A 22,320-nucleotide genomic window follows, 5' to 3' on the forward strand; every position below is an offset into this window, starting at 1 on the left:
CACTGGTGAAAATAATGAAATTTACACTAAACACTGCAATAGGCTATCGAGGACAGCGAGTCGAATACACTTCTTCATTCTAAATGGTATGCTAGCGTGACAGAGTAATTCCACCCCAACCTGGTTGCAAACTCTAAGAATTTCTGCATCGTAACACAGCATACTCAAGACGCAACAGGACAATAGTATCTAGGTCTTAGGAGAACAAACGCAATGCACTTAGGCTTAGCCATCAACAACACTAGTGTGGATATTGGACCAGAGCCAGATTGCATGACTAAAGAGAACTACCACTAAGACAACAACACTAGAGGCAGACGGACCGGGGCAGTTGATGAACCGTGTGTGTGACATTGCCCTAGTCGCCGTGGTGACCTGAGAGTGACACCCTGTCCTGTCTGTCTCATTGGCCGTGATCCACTTCTAGTCCTGTTCACAGCTCAGTCATCTGGAAGTGTCTCTCTCTGACACATACACACACACACACCGCACACACACACGCGTTCTATCTCCCTCATTTTATCATCAATCTTAGCCACTCTTTTTCTCTGACATCCTCACTTTCCTTTATCCATTTAATATCTTATTGTGATTCAATCACACATCTTAACTGTCTCTCTCTCTCTCGCTCTGGTTACCTCCCATTGCCTTTGGTTCAGTCTCTCGCTTCTTCTCACTTTACCTCTCCCTCCCTCTCTCTGTTCTGCTCTTTCCCTCTCTCTCTCTCTCTCCCTCCCTCCCTCTCTGTCCTGCTATTTCCCTCTCCCTCATTCTCTCTTGCTCTTTCCATGTCTATATGTTTTCATTACATTGTTTACAAAGCAAGTGAAATAGATCAAGTTAAATTAACAATAAAAAAATAAAATAACAGTAAACATTACACTAACAAAAGCTCCAAAAGAATGAAGACATTTCAAATGTCATATTTTCTTCTGGCAACAGATTACAGAAATCGTGCTGCTGTGATGGCCTGTTGTCTCTTAAGAGCCAGGTCTGCTTACGGAGGCCTTTCTCAATTTCAAGGCTATGCTCACCGAGTCTGTACATAGTCAAAGGTTTCCTTAAGTTTGGGTCAGTCACAGTGGGCAGGTATTCTGCCACTGTGTACTCTCTGTTTGGGGCCATGCATTATTTTGTGTTTTATGTTGTACACTGAGGATATCTTTGAAGAATTCTGCATGCAGTCTCAATTTAGTGTTGGTCACATTTTGTGAATTATTGGTTGGTGAGCGGACCCCAGACCTCACAACCATAAAGGGCAATGGGTTCTATAACTGATTCAAGTATTTTTATGTTAAATTTGTAGGTCGAATTATATGTTCCTTTTGATGGCATAGAAGGCCCTTCATGCCTCTCAGATCGTTCATAGCTTTGTTGAAGTTACCTGTGGGGCCTTATGTTTAGGCTGAGGTATGTATCGTTTTTTGTGTGCTCTAGGGCAGCGTTTCTTAAAGTATGGGTCGTAAATGGATAATTATTTCATTAATTGCTGGAATTGATTTGGCCAAGTGCAACTGCGCTCTCGGTTCAGTGCGCTCTCTGCTTCTCAGCGGTCTCTGCTCGGTTTGGCAGCTGCGTGAGTGGGAGAGGTGGAGAGAGATGCCCGTGTGCTTCGCTGTTTACCTGATTTTTTTTGTTCTTCAGTTTTCTTGAAGATCACTCCGCAACCCACAAGCTGCAGCGCTGTCGTTCAAGCCACTGACTTGTTAGTGGCTCACCGTTGTCATGAAATGGACTCATGCTAGCCACATGTTCTGACTGAGCTCAATCGTCATGAAACACACATACAGTGATGACATTTTGTCTCTTCCATACAAACTTTGAGAAATAACGAGGAGCGCCCACAATGTGTTTTGTGTGGGGAAGTGCTTAGCAATGAGTCTCTCAAAACAAACAAATTAATAAAACGACATGTCCTGACCTAACATCCAGGCAGAACAGAGACGGTACACCCAGGGAGTTCTTTAAGAACAGGGCAGAATGCTTCAGGAAACAGTGCTTTGAAAGTGGAAAAGTAAGTGAACTTGCATGGCATTCTTGTCATTTTATAACAGGTGGTGATAAGCAGAAATAAGGGAGTACCATCTCTCATAGTAGTAGATGTGAGTTTCTCTTTCAAACAATCCCCTGGCCTTGTAACTTTACACAGCTAATAGCTAACGTTTAGCCAAAGCAAGCTAACTAGCTACTGATAGTGCAACCCCAAGAAACAGTACAGATGAAGATAAAACATTATCAGGCCTAGTGTTTATTTTACTGTAGAAATTATTGTTGAAAACAAGTCGAGGTTGGTACTGTTGCAAGTAGTAATTTTTAGTCTGAACTGGAATAAACTGATTGAAGCAAGATGCTTTTTGAGACAAACACACACACAGTTCTGGGTTGCTCATCTGCAACAGGTAGCGGTCTCCTGCCTGACTGAGAAAGCAGTAGATGTTCTGATCCAGTTTGGCACCACATACCGATGCAAGTCAGGGTTCTCAAGTACAGAAACAGTCGCAATGCTGAGCATGGCCTCAGTGTTGTACTGTCAAAAACTGAGCCCAGAATAGACATGCTTGTTGAAAACTTCGGATCATTTATCTGTACTGTTACTTAGGGTTGCACGATCAAAAAGCCCGTGTGTGTGTGTTCTGTTATACATCTGTGGGATGTGATCAATCCGTTCATTCCAGTTCATAATTCAATTATTTATTGTATTTTAACAGCAACAGTTCCAACCTAGACAGGTATGTAAGCACATTTTTAATGGGGAAAAATAAACATGAAAATATATCTTTGGGTATTTCATTGTTATTTCTTTTTGTATGTATTGCTTTTTTTTAGGCATAAGGGCAATGAAATGTACTGATATTTACAAATAGTTGCACATTTTCCTAAGCTTGGGTCCCAGGAAAACACAGCATTTCTCATTTGGGTCCCAGGCTGAATAAGTTTAAGAACCCCTGTGTAATAGTATAGCTTCCGACCCTCTCCTCGCCCCTACCCGGGCTCGAACCAGGGACCCTTTGCACACAGACAACTGACACCCATGAAGCATCGTTACCCATCGCTCCACAAAAGCAACGGCCCTTGCAGAGCAAGGGGAACCACTACTGCAAGGTCTCAGAGTGAGTGAAGTCACTGATCAAAACGCTATTAGCGCTCACAACCGCTAACTAGCTAGCCATTTCACATCGGTTACACCTGGTCTAGGGCAACGGTGTCTAGATGGATAGATGGAATTTGTATTTGCGGTCCTGGCAACTGGACCTTTTTTGGAACACCATTATTTTTGTCTTACTGAGATTTACTGTCAGGGCCCAGGTCCGACAGAATCTGTGCAGGAGATCTAAGTGCTGCTGTTGGCCCCCCTTGGTTGGGGACAGAAGAACAAGATCATCAGCAAAGAGTAGAAATTCGACTTCAGATTCTAGTAGGGTGAGGCCGGATGCTGCAGACTGTTCTAGTGCCCTCACCAATTCGTTGATATACAGTGCCTTCGGAAAGTTTTCAGACCCCTTGACTTTTTCCACATTTTGTTACGTTACAGCCTTATTCTAAAATTGATTTATAAAAAATGTTGCTCATCAATCTACACACAATACCCAATAATGACAAAGCGAAAACAGATTTAGACATTTTTGCAAATGTATTAAAAATAAAAACAGAAATACTTTATTTACATAAGTATTCAGACCCTTTGCTATGATACTCGAAATTGAGCTCAGGTGCATCCTGTTTCCATTGATTATTTACATTTTAAATTAACAGTAACCTTTATTTAACTAGGCAAGTCAGTTAAGAACAAATTCTTATTTACAATGACGGCTTACACCAGCAAAACCCAGACGGCACTGGGCCAATTGTGCGCCGCCCTATGGGACTCCCAATCATGGCCGGTTGTGATACAGCCTGGATTTGAGCCAGGGTGTCTGTAGTGGCGCCACAAGCACTGAGATGCAGTGTCCTCGACCTCTGCGACACTCGGGAGATTATCCTTGATGTTCTACAACTTGATTGGAGTCCACCTGCAGTAAATTCAATTGATTGGACATGATTTGGAAAGGCACACACCTGTGTATGTAAGGTCCCAGAGTTGACAGTGCATGTCAGAGAAAAAACCAAGCCATGGGGTCGAAGGAATTGCCTGTAGAGATCCTAGACAGGATTGTGTAAAGGCACAGATCTGAGGAAAGGTACCAAAACATTTATTTTAGCAGTAAAGGTCCCCAAGAACACAGTGGCCTCCATCATTCTTAAATGGAAGAAGTTTGGAACCACCAAGACTCTTCCTAGAGCTGGCTGCCTGGCCAAACTGAGCAATCGGGAGAGAAGGGCCTTGCTCAGGGAGGTCACCAAGAACCAGATGGTCACTATGACAGAGGTCCAGAGTTCCTCTGTGGAGATGGGAGAACCTTCCAGAAGGACAACAATTTCTGCAGCACTCCACCGATCAGGCCTTTATGGTAGAGTTGCCAGATGGAAGCCACTCCTCAGTAAAAGGCACATGACAGCCCGCTTGGATTTTGCCAAAAGGCACCTAAAGGACTCTCAGACCATGAGAAACAAGATTCTCTGGTCTGATGAAACCAAGATTGAACTCTTTGGCCTGAATGGCCAAGCGTGATGTCTGGAGGAAACCCTGGCACCATCCCTACAGTGAAGCATGGTGGCAGCATCATGCTGTGGGGATGTTTTTCAGCGGCAGGGACTGGGAGACTAGTCAGGACTGAGGGAAAGATGAACAGAGCAAAGTACAGAGAGATCCTTGATGAAAACCTGCTCCAGAGCTCTCAGGACCTAAGACTGGGACGAAGGTTCACCTTCCAACAGGACAACAACCCTAAGCACACAGCTAAGACAATACAGGAGTAGCTTCGGAACAAGTCTCTGAATGTCACCCCACGGCCTTGTGGAAAGATATGTGTGTTTTTGGCCAATTTTAACCGCACACCCTGACACAGTTCCAATAGCTCGAGGCATCAGAAATTATGTGTATGGAACAGTGGTGTGTGTTCTCTTAGAGAGAGTTCTGTCCTGTTAGAAGATGCTCTCACCCAGAACTTGTGACAACCACAGTTATTACTGGCCCTGGCCTGCCAATCTAAACAGAGGGGAAGTTTGACGATGTGTGTGTACGAGTTTGACGGTATGTGTGTGTAGTTGTGTTTTTGAGTAGGTGCATTTGAAAGAGTATGCAGGTGTTTTGCATGAGTATGCAGGTGTTTTGCATGAGTGTGCAGGTGTTTTGCATGAGTGTGCAGGTGTTTTGCATGCGGATGCGTTTGCGTGTGTGGTTGGTTATGTGTGTGTGACTAGTTAAATACTTCAGCGAGACATGGGCCCCTGTCTTAAGTGCTCCTCATGAATAAGCAATGGCAGTGGCCTGTAGCAGCCCAGGGAGCCATTCTCCCTGCTCACACTCATTACTGCAGCACATAAATCACCACACATGCGTGTGCACAGACGCACGCACGAACACATCCGTGCGCGTTAAACTAAGCATACATGCAGAGAGACACATACTGAACTAAACACACACACAAACACACTAAAATGACTACACATACAGTACACACACACACACACACACACAGTCACGACTGCACAGACACACACACCCAGACATGCAAGCAAAAGACACAAAGGATAAACATCCTACACACACCCACTGTGGATGTGGTGGTACGGGCAGTGCACCTGCTAACACTAACACGATACACCTGGCTAATGTAGCGGTAATAATCACAAAGAGCTGGGGCAGAATGTCTGCGTTCAACACCAGATACTCAACACCTGGACAGGCAGGGACTAATTATCCCTCTCTCCCTCTCTCTTTTTCACAGACACACACCTGATCATGTGGGCACAAGTTGTGTGCAGGTGAGTGTGGGTATGAATGTTTGTACCTGGCGGGATTGTGATTGAGGAGAGTTGTGTCCTCCCTTTCCCAGATTAGTAATCATATCAGAGTGAGGCCCGTCCTAGACCGCTAATCTGAACAAATCTCCCCGGATTACACACACAGGTGAAAGAGAGAGCCTGGCACACCCACGGATGAGAGGAGAGACAGCAGGAGGGAAACTTGATTTCATCCTTCTGTATTTCTATCATAAAGCCTATATTAAGCAGGCTACGCAAATGAGCTACAAAGTAGCCAAAGCAGTTATAAGTCAACTAAGCAGGAGTTTATTAAAACAGTGACTAGTCTGTGAGTTTTTTTTAAGAGTTGTGGGGCGAGAGGTAAATTGTGTCTATGGATTACTTTGCCTTGGTAGATGACCATGGCTGAGTTAGGAATGGAAGAGCTATGAGCAGCAGCACAGACACACGTGGCTTGACTTGACTTCACACAGCCTTCAGCAAGTCTCATCTTCAAAAAAAAAAACATGCAGCTCAGCCAAGTGCAAAATAAAACAAAGAACAGACTGACTGCACGCAGAAAGGATCACCACGCACAACCCCACCCTCAGAGACGTACGGCCAGACTAACGCACAAATAAACAAAGAAAGGCAAACATACTTAGGCACATCCAGTCAGGTCCAAGTTTCAGGCTCCTGGAAGAGGCAAGCAGGTCTTGAGTGAAAATCCCCTCGTAGTGGCTAAAGTTCATGATGCCGATGACCTTAACAAAGGCCCCAGGACCAGTGGAAGCAAAACAGCTCCATAACATCAAAGATCCGCCACCATTTTTTACAGCAGGTATGTTCTGCTTATGTATCCTTATTTTGACACCAAACCCACCAATGTTGTGCGTGGCCATAGAGCCATATTTTCATGTAATCTGACCATAGCACCGGTTGAAATCCAAGTGCCAATGCCATTTAATAAACCCCAGGGGCTTACATTTGTAAAAAAAAAATAAAAATAAAAAAAATGTGGTGTTGGATCATTAATGTTATGTGGCTATGTTGCTTCCAATGGTCCTGGGACCCTTGTTAAAGTCATCAGCATCTTGAACATTGCCCATTACCAGGACGTTTTAGCCCAAAACCTGGTTGCCTCTGCCAAGAGGCTGAAACTTGGCCGGAAGTGAATCTCCCCGCAAGACAGTAACCCCAACCACACACAAAAATCCACAAATGATTAAATCATATCAAAATTAACATTCAACATTATTCAGTCTATGGACTTGAACACCATTGAAAACCTGTAGTTTGAATTAAAGAGGGCAGTCCATAAGCAAAGATGAAGGATATCAAGAATCTGGAAAGATTCTGTACGGGCTGACGGTGAAGTAGATATACTTGGCATTCATATCACAAAATACACTGCTCAAAAAAATAAAGGGAACACTAAAATAACACATCCTAGATCTGAATGAATGAAATATTCTTATTAAATACTTTTTTCTTTACATAGTTGAATGTGCTGACAACAAAATCACACAAAAATTATCAATGGAAATCAAATTTATCAACCCATGGAGGTCTGGATTTGGAGTCACACTCAAAATGAAAGTGGAAAACCACACTACAGGCTGATCCAACTTTGATGTAATGTCCTTAAAACAAGTCAAAATGAGGCTCAGTAGTGTGTGTGGCCTCCACGTGCCTGTATGACCTCCCTACAACGCCTGGGCATGCTCCTGATGAGGTGGCGGATGGTCTCCTGAGGGATCTCCTCCCAGACCTGGACTAAAGCATCTGCCAACTCCTGGACAGTCTGTGGTGCAACGTGGCGTTGGTGGATGGAGCGAGACATGATGTCCCAGATGTGCTCAATTGGATTCAGGTCTGGGGAACGGGCGGGCCAGTCCATAGCATCAATGCCTTCCTCTTGCAGGAACTGCTGACACACTCCAGCCACATGAGGTCTAGCATTATCTTGCATTAGGAGGAACCCAGGGCCAACCGCACCAGCATATGGTTTCACAAGGGGTCTGAGGATCTCATCTCGTTACCTAATGGCAGTCAGGCTACCTCTGGCGAACACATGGGGGGCTGTGCCCCCCCCCAAAGAAATGCCACCCCACACCATGACTGACCCACCGCCAAACCGGTCATGCTGGAGGATGTTGCAGGCAAACGTTCTCCACGGCGTCTCCAGACTCTGTCACGTGCTCAGTGTGAACCTGCTTTCATCTGTGAAGAGCACAGGGCGCCAGTGGCGAATTTGCCAATCTTGGTGTTCTCTGGCAAATGCCAAACGTCCTGCACGGTGTTGGGCTGTAAGCACAACCCCCACCTGTGGACATCGGGCCCTCATACCACCCTCATGGAGTCTGCTCAAACAGTCAGAAACAGACACATGCACATTTGTGGCCTGCTGGAGGTCATTTTGCAGGGCTCTGGCAGTGTTCCTCCTTGCACAAAGGCGGAGGTAGCGGTCCTGCTGCTGGGTTGTTGCCCTCCTACGGCCTCCTCCACATCTCCTGATGTACTGGCCTGTCTCCTGGTAGCGCCTCCATGCTCTGGACACTACGCTGACAGACACAGCAAACCTTCTTGCCACAGCCCGCATTGATTTTCCATCCTGGATGAGCTGCACTACCTGAGCCACTTGTGTGGGTTGTAGACTCCGTCTCATGCTACCACTAGAGTGAAAGCACCGCCAGCATAAAAAAAATGACCAAAACATCAGCCAGGAAGCATAGGAACTGAGAAGTGGTCTGTGGTCACCACCTGCAGAACCTCTCCTTTATTGGGGGTGTCTTGCTAATTGCCTATAATTTCCACCTGTTGTCTATTCCACTTGCACAACAGCATGTGAAATGTATTGTCAATCAGTGTTGCTTCCTAAGTGGACAGTTTGATTTCACAGAAGTGTGATTGACTTGGAGTTACATTGTGTTGTTTAAGTGTTCCCTTTATTTTTTTGAGCAGTTTATATAAATGATCTTTCCACAATGAATTTCCATAGAAAACTAGTCAAAATAGACAAGATCCTGCAACCATGAGGAGGTAAAAACGTGTCTATTTGTGGAACAATTACACTGATTAACTCATATTCATAGGTCATATTTCAGTTTAGTCATTTACTTATGGCCCTGCCTACTCCTGATGATTCGTTTTTCAAATCATATGAGCACATTTTTTATTTTTTTTGGCTTCATCTGGGATGCTAAACCAGACAAGATAAAACGTGCCTATCTGTATAACGAATATGAACTGGGTTGGCTGAGATGATTAAATATAAAAGCACTAAGCCTCTCTAAAATCATCACATACAAAAGTATTACTTGAACCCAAAATGTTTCTCAAGTAGATTACTAAAATAAGCTCATTCGTTGTTTAAAAATGTATTTTTTTGCCTTTGTGCAGATTGCCATGCCTCAAAAGACCTGCATTTATGGAAAAGATGTTTGAAAGGGGTATTTTGTTTTTAAATTATATTGTAGATTGGAATTGTAGAGTTGCCTTTCATGGAGTTATCCGAATTGTATGGGAAGGTCTGCTCAATCCAATATTACAACCAAATGATTACAGCATTACCCCAAAAATGGAGCAGGCAGGTGGCAGTGGCAGGAGGTAGGGAACTGGTCTGTCTGCCCAATAGAAAGGATCAAAACTGGTGGAGGAACAAAAATAGCATAAGAAAGTATACCAGTTTTATTTGAGGACCAGGATGTTGACAGCAGTGCCATACAGATTGCAAAATAGATGGGAAGATATTTTTTTATGCACCGATTTCATGGCACAGGGTGTATAGGTTGATTCAAGACTTAGTGCTTTTCAGCTAAACGTATTGTATTGAATTCTTGCCACCAACAAAATGTTGAATATTTGGGGCATACAATCATCCCACCTCTGCAGATCTTGTTGTAAGGATGCATAATCAATAGACCATTTGTTCTGGTATTGCCCTCAGGTAGCCGGGTTTCTGGCCTCAGGTTTGGGAATGGCGGGAGAGGTTTGTGAGGGTCTCGGACGGTTCAGGGTCAGCTGTCTTTTTCACAAGTACCAACACACGGGTGTGATCGTTCTACAGTGGTCCCGGTGTGATTAGAACACTGATTTAGAATTGCCAGTTTCGAATGACGCAACAATCAGCATTTGAGCTGCCCACACTTTTTTTCGGAAACATTTTGCACAAACACAGTCCTTACAAGGTTATGTCCAGAATGTGAGCAGTTTATTTTTGGATGCAATGTTCAGACATTCACAGAAGTATCTACAGCGTTACACAATCATCCAAACCGGAAAAATGTTGGCTACATTTGTCCTAGCGCCAACTGAGGAAAGATTGACATAACACAAGCGGTCACATTTGTATAACTCTCGCTGACAAACTACAATATGAAATTACTATTTATAATTAATCAGTCACGGGTGAGCTCACCATTGATCGAAATATTTGAGTAAAACACTCTCTCCAAATCGAAAGTAATCGACGATGGGTAGTTTCTGCGCGCTGCCAGGCTTTTTGATCCTCGCAGAAACCAAAGATAATAAGAGGAGACAAGATGAGTTTGGTCTGTTTATAGTATGCATGTTCAAGAGGGGGGTGTCATCCACCATCGTTTACATCCCACCATTCATTTCCGTAAGTCCTCAAAAAAGGAGTGAACCTTTCCTCCACCTCATTTTGTTATAACATCTTTGGTCCAACAGAAGATTACGTGAAACCCAGAATCCATTGTATGTCAACAATCATGGCTACATGCTGGAATTAGTTTATCTCATCATTATCAGTACAACCAAAAAAAAGTATTTTACACACATAATATGTGCCCATTACAATCTATGCCACAACCTTACCTCATTTGCACACACTGTATATATACATTTTCTCTATTGTATTATTGACTATGTTTGTTTATTCCATGTGTAACTCTGTGTTGTTGTTTGTGTCGCACTGCTTTGCTTTATCTTGGCCAGGTCGCAGTTGTAAATGAGAACTTGTTCTCAACTAGCCTACCTGGTTAAATAAAGGTGAAATAAAAAATAAATATGCAAGAATCGGAATGCATGAAAACAATTGGGAAGTGCTTGGGGAATTTTGTCCCGGTCAGAAATGTCCCAAAAATGTCCGCAAAAGCAAAAATGACATTTTTTTTCATGTGAATAAATGAGGATGCGGAAAACACCTGAATTCAAACTGTAACAACTTGTTAATTTAACATTGAAGTTGAAACAGCCTATAAATAAAAACAGGCTAAGTGGCTTGGTTTGAGGGCAGCGTGGATTAAATGTACTGTTGTGTAACAATCACGAACTGGAACGGCAAGAACATTCTAACTTCACGTGCATAAAAAAAAACGTTAGAGATATTTGGAACTCACGCATGAAAGGGTTTTAAAACCTCTCTGAACTACCCATCCCGGATACGGGTTTGAATTCGACAACATACGGTGTTCGGCAACAAATAGTCATATTAAACATTCTTCAAAATACAAGTGTCTCACATGCTTCAAAAGCCTAGAATCTTGCTAATCCAACTGCGTTGTCATATTTAAAAAGTGATTTATGGCGAAAGAATAAGCTGCGATTATCTGAGCATAGACCCCCATATCAAACTACTTATTCAGCCAGCACTTGCGTAACAAAATCACAGATTGCATTGAAATAAATAGTTTACCTTTGAAGATCTTGCTCTGGTTGCAATCCCAAGGTCTTTTGTTCGGTTAAATCAATTTTTTATAGACTAACACGAAACATTTTGTGAACGCTTATCTCGTTGAATTTCGTGTCATTCATGTTTCGACGTAACATCCAACGTAAATAGACAGACTTTCCCTGACTTTATCCAGTCATGTTTGGTTTCCTTGCGATCAACTGTTTGTTTGTAACACAACCAAACTTGATGGGTCATTTTGCGAGACGTATTGACACGGAAAAACCGATTGGAAGACAACAAGTGACGAGCCCATTGTGCACCAATTATATGACCACTGTCTCGTTGATTGACTGTATTTTAACCCAATGACCACTGATCGTCTTGAAATCTAGCTGGGTAGATAGCCAATGAGCAGAGGTAAACGGCAATATCCCATGGTTCTTTGTTGTAAGACAAACCTTTCCATTGAACGCTGGCGTAAGGACCGTTCTTTCGCCGTTGCCAATTCAACCGTGAAGGGGCGAAGCTTAATACACACAGCAGTACTTCGGTGACTTGCATCTTCAGCTGTTTATTTATCCAACATCATGGCGAATAAGTCAAGGAAAGCTAATTCTAAGACTAGATATATACGAATGTAGAAACAATTTTAGAGGAAATTGATCGTGAAAGTGAGACAGATCTGCTTTTTGAAGACTCCATTAGCTCTCATAGCTTTGATTCTGAAACTGAGGCATATTTTTTGAACGGAGAGGACATCGTTTTGGAATGGTAAGTTGCTCTCATGCAAATGCTGTTCTTTCTCTCGGAGGACCTGAGCCCTTGGACCATGCTTCAGGACTACCTGCCATGATGACTCCTTGCCACCGTGCTTCTACACCTACATTGCTTGCTGTTTGGGGTTTTAGGCTGGGGCTATTTAAATTGATTTGATTTGATAGAGGACTGAGGGTCTTCCAAATATTGAAAGTGTGTAAATAGTTACCCATGTTATTTTGTAAATGTATATATATATATATATTTTCATATATTTTTTTTGGGGGGGGTGTGTTAGAATACCATTTTGGTATTTTGTATATAGTTATTTGTTTCAAAATGTATACCTTCACCAATTTGGCCACTTGGGTACATTTGGGCTACTTGTGTGGGACACCTGGGTGACTTCATGATAAATGTCATGTATCACACTCATTTTGGAAGTTATCATATCCTTGGTTCTGTGCCTGAGCCACAGGCTGTTAGATTTGGGTATGTCTTCAGGCGGAAATTGCACAAAGTAGGGGGGTAGCTCTAAGAGGTTTTAAGATAATATATATATATATATAACTTGTTAAACAAAATCTCTTTCTCTGAGAAATTGTATTAGTATAAAATAAATAAATAAATTGAGCATAAAATATAACTCAGTATTTGTATTACTTATTTTATACAGTCTTTTTTTTTTTTGCTCGTCTTTATCAAGGGTGCCAAAATAATTTGACCTGACAGTAAATACTCACACACACCAACACATACACAGACAGGCACTTAGGTAGACAAGTAGTGAGTTAGACACACAGCTAGATAGCTAATCAAACAGACCAACAGACCGACAGACTCTCTCATACACACATTTATGCACGCATAGTCATGACCATTACATATTCACACATGCAGAAGAGTGCTAAATAAAAGAAGACATCAGTCTCGACGTTGGAATGTCACACACGCTCATTCATTCACACCCAGCGGGGTACTCAATAAGTGACGAGAGAAGGGGCGACACTGAGGTGATGTCATCAAGTCACACAAGAACAGAGAAGTGGAGAGTGTCCCTCAACTCAGACTCAACCTGACGGTATTCCACACACACACGCACGCGAGCGCACACAACAACGAATCGTCACAGCATCCTCATATGAAACAACGGGCCACGGTTCAAGACAAGACTTGAATATAAACTAGTCTCCCGTACTGAACTGCAATGGGTTGCTCAGACAGTTGTGAAAGCTGCAGCAATCTGCTGGGAAGGCTGCCGTATTACCTGACCCTCTCCTTGGGGTCTCCGAAAGACTCTTTGAGACGGGAGAAATCGGGGTAGAAGTGGACTGATGGAGAGATGATCTCTAGAAGACCTGACTGGATCTCAACTGGAAATCTGAAAGAGAGAGAAAGGGCAGGGGAAAGAGAGAGAAGGCGGAGGGTAAATAGAGAGAGTGGAGAGAGGTATCAACTATACATTTTATTTTCTACAACTATCATACAGACACAGCCCTGTTGGGATAGACAAAGAGACAGACAGACGGACGGACTGACAGACGCGACAGCATGTTGGTCCCTCCCACCCTGTGCATAATCACTTCCTCTCTTGTCAGGTTATTCAAATGCCTGACAGGATCGCACACACACACACACACACACACACACACACACACACACACAAACACACAGCAAAAAATACACTGAAATGCATTTGTATTAGTCAGCTGTTTCTTGATCCGCAAATGCTAATAACCCATTCACAACCGCCTGACAACATATGATAATATATAGAAAAAGATACACCGAAATGCATTTTAATTAGTCAGCTGTTTCTTCACCCGCAATTGCTAATAACCCATGCACAACCGCCTGACTATATATGATAATATATAGAAATGATATAGAAAATGCGCTGTAGGCATAACAGTTCCTTTTTTTCTCTTGAACATTTACTTAACAATTCAGTTTTTCTTCAACGTTTCTTCATGTACTTATTGAATATTTAGGCCTACTTTGCTTAAACAGAACATTTCAAACAGCCTAAATTGACACATTGTGCATGCTTTTGTGAAAAAAAGTCAAACAATAAAACACACGTTGAGCAGACTTACGAACTAAAGCCAGATAAAAAGAATGAAAGAAAAACCTCAGTGTAGCCTATAGTTGTGAATTGCTTGATTAGCGAATGCTTGAATTGGTCACACCCAACAGGAAGCAGAATTTTAATTAAAGGAAGTAGAATTGAATTCAATACAATTCAAATGGCTTATTTAACACCATAGTAATGTTTATTTTGACAATGTATGGTTACCAAAACCATGTAGCATAAGCTTGAAATATTTATTTTTAAAACTCGTTTTCCTATAACAATTTTTTATAATTATATTGGACTAGAAATATTTTAAGATCATGTTGTGGGTTGTAAATTTAATAATTCCCTTCATGTTTTAAATATTAGAAAACACTGCAGTATGGAAGCGAACAATGTAACATCTCATGACAAGGAAAAATACAAAATGATCTTTGAGTTATAATCAAACTAATGAAATGGTATGTGTAATACTTGCATCAATAAGTGGCACAATTATTTTGATAAAAGATTTGACAAACTAATTAGAATTTAATGTTTCACATCTCAGTTGAATTGGTTTGAATGACATTTTACTTCCTTCCAATTCTGCTTCATGTGGGGTGTGGCCAATTCAAATTCAATGTTTGAATTGAATTAAATTCAGATAAGGACGTACAAAGAGAGAGAGGATCCAATCATGAGAGAGACAGGGGTCAAGTGTGCATCACTAACCCTGCCAATCACCCAGGACAGGAAAAGCTGCCCCTTAGGAACTCACATGCACACACACTAACTCACAATAGTTCATACCACACACACTCACCCCCCCCCCCCCCCCCACACACACGCTCTCTCTCTCTCTCTCCTGTGTTTCCAATCTCACTGAGAGACGACAAGGTGACAGGGGGCACATTCAACCTCCCTCCTCCCCTCCCCCTTCCTTCCGTCAACCCCCATAGCCATCGCCAACCATGTCCGTGTCCCAAATGACACCCTATTCCTTATGTAGTACAATACTTTTCCCCAGGGCCCATCAGGCTCTGGTCAAAAGCAGTGTACTTTAGGGAATATGGTGCCATTTGAGACGCAGCCCATTTCCCCTGAGGTGACACTGCTAGGGGACTTAGGAGAGTGACAGTGATGGAGTGACCACTGGTATCATCTTGGGTCAAAATGGCCACCTCGGCAGGAAAGAGCTCTGGCTCAATCTCCCACTGACAAACATGACTGTCTAAAACAGCAGGTTCTTAAACCTGCACAGTGGGCACTTTGTGAGGGGGGATACTGTCGGTCTAGGGAAGTGGCTAGGAGGATAGGTTTGGGTTTGGGGTTAAGGTTAGGGAATATAGGATTTTGAATGGCACTGAATTGTGTGTCCCCACAAGGTTACTTATACAAGACTTTGTGTATGTGTGTGTGTATGTGAGCGCATGATGGAAGGTAAACAGGATACAGTGAAATGCACACACCACAAATAAACAAACATCTATTCAAATAGAAATACACTATGCACACACGTCAAAGAAGACAGATGTGCACGTGTGGAATAGATCCAAGACTTAAACAGACAAGCAGAGACCAAACGTGACATATAGGCACATCTCACATCTCACACGCGCACACAAAGCACATGAACATGCAAACATCAAACGCAGGTAGCAAACACACACAATAACAAAATCATTTAAAAATACCACACACAAAAACACTTTATTCCACAGGTCCACCCAACACACACTGAGCCCGAATTGAAAGTGACAACAGTCCTCTCCATGGAGAGGCAGGTCTCCATGGAAACAGCATCCCGCGGTACTTACAGGCGCTTGAGGTTGTCAGCCACGCTGTTGGCATACTGTTGGTCCGTCTGCAAAACGAGAAACTTATTAATAAAAAAAAGACAAATAAAAACCAATGTCAATGCAGTTTTCTGTTCCATTAAGAGATGATATGGCTGCAGAAAGAAAGCCTGTACATAATATACACACTGTTCCCATGTGTACTACTGTACACAAAGAACGATTTGCCTACAAGACTTTTGCCTTTGTCATTTACAATCTGCCCTGGATACAAAATCAAATAAAAAGCACAAATAAATTGCTTTTCTATCACAACAACAACAACGTCACAGTAATTGTGCAATGCATAAATAGTGTTCCAAGAAAGCCACAGTGGAGATTGCGGGCTGTTCCAGTTTCGTCCCAAGTGGAAGCACCACCATGTTTGCTTCACGACTTCCATATAAACCCACAGGAAAAACAAAAATCATGCTTGTTCAAGAGGGTTTGCCTCAAAAAAGTAATGCACAGTAACATTATGCAATACTAATGATGAATTGTATAACTTAACAGCTGACGCCATCTTTCTTTGCTTGTTGCTCAGACTAGCCATGCCCTTCTGGAGGGCTAACTCCAAAACAGTCCTCAGAAATGTCTTGGCCATTAAACAACAAATTATTCCAAATTCCCTGACTATGTCTCTCCATCCCGAAAGGATGACAGATGGAGAGAAGGATGGGGGAGCATTGTAGGTGGAGAGAGAGAAGCAAGGGATCAGACGTCTAACAGGAAACACCTGGGATCACGGACCACATCCTTCGCTCCTCAAATTAACCGGACGAGAGAGCAATAGAGGGAGGGAGGGGATGGGGACTATCACAAGGGAAATACAAAATAGCCTGTCAAATTTCCACCCTCGGTGCCAGGACAGCTATGAAAAACATTCTCTTGTAAACAGGAGAAACCAGTAATTATTGACACCCTTAATAAAGATGAGCAAAAATGACTGTATAAAAAATATATCATTCAAATACTGAGATAAATTGTATGCTGAAATAATTGGGAAATTATATTATTTTATACTAATACAATTGCTCAGAGAAAGAGATTTCACTTAACAAGTATTATTTATTTATTTTTTCGCAAAAAGATAGGGGTCCCAATTATTGACACTTCTGTTTTCAATACCTTTCAATACCTCACCTTGCAAAAATAACGGCAACAAGCCTTTTCCTAAAAATGTTTATATGAGTTGGAACACATTGGGAAGGATCCTAGACCATTCCTCCATGAAAATAGAACTCTTTGGCCATGAACACCAGGGGTGGGTTCGGCGTCGAAATGAGAATGCATAAGCAGAAAAGAACCCCATACCGACTGTGAAATATGGTGGTGAATCATTGATATTATGGGGCTATTTTACTTCCAATGGTCCTCGACCCTTGTTAAGGTCAACAGAATCGTGAACTTCACCCAGTACCAGCACAATTTAGCCCAAAACATGGTTTCCTAAGGCAGGAAGCTTAAAAGGACTAGGGAAAGAGATAGAAGTGAGAGAGAAGAGATTGAGAGAGAGAAATTGGAAAAACAGAAATAACACCAGGCTGTTTTCATCTCTCCAAGGGGTTGGTGTGTGCTATATTAGGCCCCCTTCAACACCAGACCCCCCCACAGCTGATGAGCTAGTGGAGTGTCGCCCTCCTCAGCTCTGAGCCACTCCACTGGTGGAATGTACCATGACCCCAGAGGTGAGAAACAGGACCTCAGAGGTGACAATGTCTGCTGCAGAGTCCGTTAAGAGGCTTGCGACTTCAATTGACAGGACTGTCAAGGAACAAGCTTAAAAAGAATGACAGTCAGAAAACGATCTCTCCACATTGCGTTGGTGGTCTAGTACTTCAAAGCCTTGCTCGACAACCTGGCACCCTTGGTCCTGGACATGGAATGCTATTGAGGAACATGTGTGTATCATGACTTGTTCATGTGTTCAGCCAACGCGTCACGTGGGTTTTAGTGTATGAGTTTCATAGAACCATTGTTTCATATGTCATACACAGCCCTAAACTGTAGCCAATCAATTTGCAACAGTCATGTAAAATTCGATGCAGTACAGCGAGGTTACTACTACCTAACCAGGGGACCAAGGTCATCGACAATACTATCCCAACTAATCCCTTAACCTACTGTTCTAGTCCTGTTCCAACATGTGTCGTTACCTAGACAACGGAACCAAATAGTTTGCATCGTATTTGTTTAGTTCTGTGTTTTATTTGCTTATGGTCACACACTGACAGATGGAGACGCGAGGGAAAGAGAGGGAGGGAGAGACAGAGGGACAGACATATGGATAGTTGAAGAGAGAAAGGGTGTGACATGTTTGGGAGGGAAAGAGAGAGGGATGGAAAGAGAGACTCGGAGAGAGAGAGCTGCTACTTCCGTGCTCTTCAGATGCCCCTATAGAGGCGTGGGTAATAAAAATGAGAGATGGCATAACCTAAGAGACATTCAGGAGAAGGAGAGGGATGGAAACACAAGAGAGGGGGGGGGGGGGAGCGAGAGAGAGAGAGAAATAAAGAAAAAAGAAAAGAGAACTACACAAAGAGAAACAAGGTGGAGAAAGAGAGGGGAAGATAGTGAGTGAGAAAGGGAAAAAGAGAGAAAGGGCGAGAGAGAGGCCTGCCAGCCATCGGAAAGTGTTAACTAATGCAGATGTCATTCACTGCCTTTTAACTATAGCCACTCTGGGGACTGTAACACAGACAGACTGGGACTCAACACCACACACACACACTGACACACACTGCAAGACACACACAGACACACATGCAGAGACGCACATGGACGCACACACACACACACCACAAGACGCTACGAGACACACACACACGTGTACACACAGGAACGGACAGGCACGCACTAACACACACCCACGCAAAATCCGTGTGTGGTGGGTGTGCGTCTGTGTGTGTGATTGACTAATGCTGGTGATAATAACTTGACGCATGGTGCATGGCTTAATCACACAGTTCTATATGTATCTCGCTTCCTCGTGACCTTTCCGGCTGGCCAGTCAGCTACACCATTAGTCAGTCTGCTCTTACATGATGCTATTACAGCAGGGGAAAGCAATACACTGGGAGGGGCACAGGCGCACACACACACAGAAATAAACACATTTCGGATATACATGTACTATTCATGCTGTTGCACGCCTTACATTCACATGCACGCACACACACATAATCATTCATCACCACAGGGTCCTTTGGACTTAAACAACCCTTTTACATGATTAGGGTTTCTTCACAATCGATTCCAGTGAACAAACACAGGCCTACCTGCGCAGCTAGCCTGTTCGCCATTGCAACACTAAGCAGGGGAGAGGGGAAAGGGGGATACCTCGTCAGTTGTACAACTGAATGCGTTCAACTGAAATGTGTCTTCCGCATTTAACCCAACCCCTCTGAATCAGAGAGGTGCGGGGGGGATGTCCTTAATCAACATCAGCGCCCGAGGAACAGTGGGTTAACTGCCTTGCTCAGGGGCAGAATTACAGATTTTTACCTTGTCAGCTCAGGGATTGGATCCAGCAACCTTTCGGTTACTGGCCCAACGCTCTAATCACTAGGCTTACCTACCGCCCCCCACTGGTATCCTGGACACCCCACACAACCCAAATAAGGTGGTGGGGCCCACAAGCTCTGTTGGTCCATGCGCCTGTAATCAATATATACAGCATATACACATACATATATATATATATATATATATAGTGCATTCACAAATTATTCCAAACCCAACCCTTTTTCCCCATTCTTTTTTTAACATTACAGCCTTATTCTAAAACGGAATATTTAAAAAATCTACACACAATAAAGTGAAATCAGGTTTAGATTTTCTTTTACAAATGTAATAAATATAAAAACAAATACCTTCAGACCCTCAAAATTGAGCTCACCTGTTTCCATTGATCATCCTTGACACACTATAACTTTTTTTTTTACACCTTTATTTAACTAGGCAAGTCAGTTAAGAACTAATTATTATTTTCAATGACAGCCTACAGTGGGTTAACTGCCTGTTCAAGGGCAGAATGACAGATTTGTACCTTGTCAGCTCGGGAGTTTGAACTTGTAACCTTCCGGTGACTAGTCCAACGCTCTAACCACTAGGCTACCCTGCCGCCCCGGAGTCCACCTGTGGTAACATTTTTTATTGGAAATGACTTGGAAAGGCACACCTGTCTAGATAAGGTCTCACAGTTGACAGGGCATGTCAGAGCAAAAATCAAGCCATGAGGTCCAAGGAATTGTCCGTATAGCTCCGAGACAGGATTGTGTCAAGGGTACTAAAACGTTTCTGCAGCATTGAAGGTCCCCAAGAACACAGTGTCCTCTCCATCATTCTTAAATGGAAGAAGTTTGGTACCACCATGACTCGTCCTAGAGCTGGCCCGCCAGGCCAAACTGAGCAATCCGGGGAGAAGGACCTTGATCAAGAACCTGATTTTTAAAATGTTATACAAAACATTTAATTTAACCTTTATGTAACTATGCAAGTCAGTTAAGAACATATTCTTATTTCCAATCACAGCCAACCCCGGCCAAACCTGGACAATGCTGGGCCAGTTGTGCGCCGCCCTATTGGAACTCCCAATCACGGACGGTTGTGATACAGCCTGGAATCGAACCAGGGTCTGTAATGACTCCTCTAGCACTGAGATGCAGTGCCTTAGACCGCTGTGCCACTCGGGAGCCCCGTCTGGGCACTCTACCATAAAGACCTGATTGGTGGAGTGCTGCAGAGATAGTTGTCCTTCTGGAAGGGTAACGGCCTACCGATGGTCACTCTGACAGAGCTCTATAGTTCCTCTGTGGAGATGCAAGACTCTTCCAGAAGGACAACAATCTCAGCAGCACTACACCAATCAGGCCTTTATGGGAGAGTGGCCAGACGGAAACCACTCCTTAGTTAAAGCACATGAAAGCCCGCTTAGGGTTTGCCAAAGGGCACCTAAAGGACTATCAGACCATGAGAAACAAGATTCTCTGGTGTGATGAAAACAATATTGAACTCTTTGGACTGATTGCCATGGGTCATGTCTGGAGGAAACCTGGCACCAACCCTACGGTGAAGCATGGTGGTGGCAGCATCATGCTGTTGGGATGTTTTCAGCGGCAGGGACTGGGAGACTAGTCAGGATTGAGGCAAAGATGAACAGAGCAAAGTACAGAGAGATCCTTGATTAAAACCTGCTCCAGAGCACTCTGGACATTAGACTGGGGTGAAGGTTCACCTTCCAACAGGACAACGACCTTAAGCACACAGCCAAGACTACACCGGAGTGGCTTCGGAACAAGTCTCTGAATGACCTTGAGTGGCCAGGCCAGAGCCCGGACTTGAACCTGATCGAACATCTCTGGAGAGAACTGAAAATAGCTGCGCAGCGACGTTCCACATTCAACCTGAGAGGATCTGCATATTAGACTGGGAGAAACTCCCCAAATACAGGTGTGCCAAGCTTGTAGCGTCATACCCAAGAAGCCACAAAGCTGTAACGCAGCCAAAGGTGCTTCAACAAAGTGCTGAGTAAAGGGTCTGAATACTTATGTAAATGTGAACATTTCTTTGTCTTTTTCTTTGTCATTATGGGGTATTGTGTGTAGATTGATGAGGGGGAAAAACAATTGAATCAATTTTAGAATAAAGGTGTAGGGTCTGAATACTTTCCGAATGCACTGTATATAGTACCAGTCAAAAGTTTGGACACACCTACTCGTTCAAGGGTTTTTCTTTATTTTTACTATTTTCTACATTGTAGAATAAAAGTGATGACATCAAAACTATGAAATAACACACATGGAAGCATGAGGTAACAAAAAAGTGTTAAAGAAGTCAAAATATATTTGAGATTATTTGCCTTGACAGATTTGCACACTCTTGGAATTCCATAAACCAGCTTCATGAGGTAGTCACCTGGAATGCATTTCAATTAACAAAGTGTGCCATGTTAAAAGTTACTTTGTGGAATATCGTTCATTCTTAATGCGTTTGAGACAATCAGTTGTCTTGTGACAAAATACGGGTGGTATGCAGAAGAAAGCCCTATTTGGAAAAAGACCAAGTCCATATTATGGCAAGAACAGCTCAAATAAGCAAAGAGAAATTACAGTCCACAAAAACCACCAAGCGCTATGATGAAACTGGCTCTCATGAGGACCACCACAGAAAAGAAAGACTCAGAGTTACTT

General features: G+C 43.0%; 1 protein-coding gene across 2 annotated transcripts in view; it reads right to left on the minus strand.

The window, feature by feature from the left end:
* LOC139391240 (alpha-1,3-mannosyl-glycoprotein 4-beta-N-acetylglucosaminyltransferase B) overlaps positions 1 to 22,320 on the minus strand; it is a 217,741-nt gene that overhangs the window by 70,659 nt on the left and 124,762 nt on the right. For both annotated transcript variants that reach the window (XM_071138886.1, XM_071138887.1), the window contains 2 exons: positions 16,112 to 16,158; positions 13,506 to 13,619 (listed from right to left, as the gene is read on the minus strand). In XM_071138886.1, coding sequence (XP_070994987.1) covers positions 13,506 to 13,619; positions 16,112 to 16,158 — 161 coding nt within the window. The remainder of the gene's footprint in view (positions 1 to 13,505; positions 13,620 to 16,111; positions 16,159 to 22,320) is intronic.

This window comes from Oncorhynchus clarkii, chromosome 31, assembly GCF_045791955.1.
Source record: "Oncorhynchus clarkii lewisi isolate Uvic-CL-2024 chromosome 31, UVic_Ocla_1.0, whole genome shotgun sequence".
Classification (NCBI taxonomy): Eukaryota; Metazoa; Chordata; class Actinopteri; order Salmoniformes; family Salmonidae; genus Oncorhynchus; species Oncorhynchus clarkii.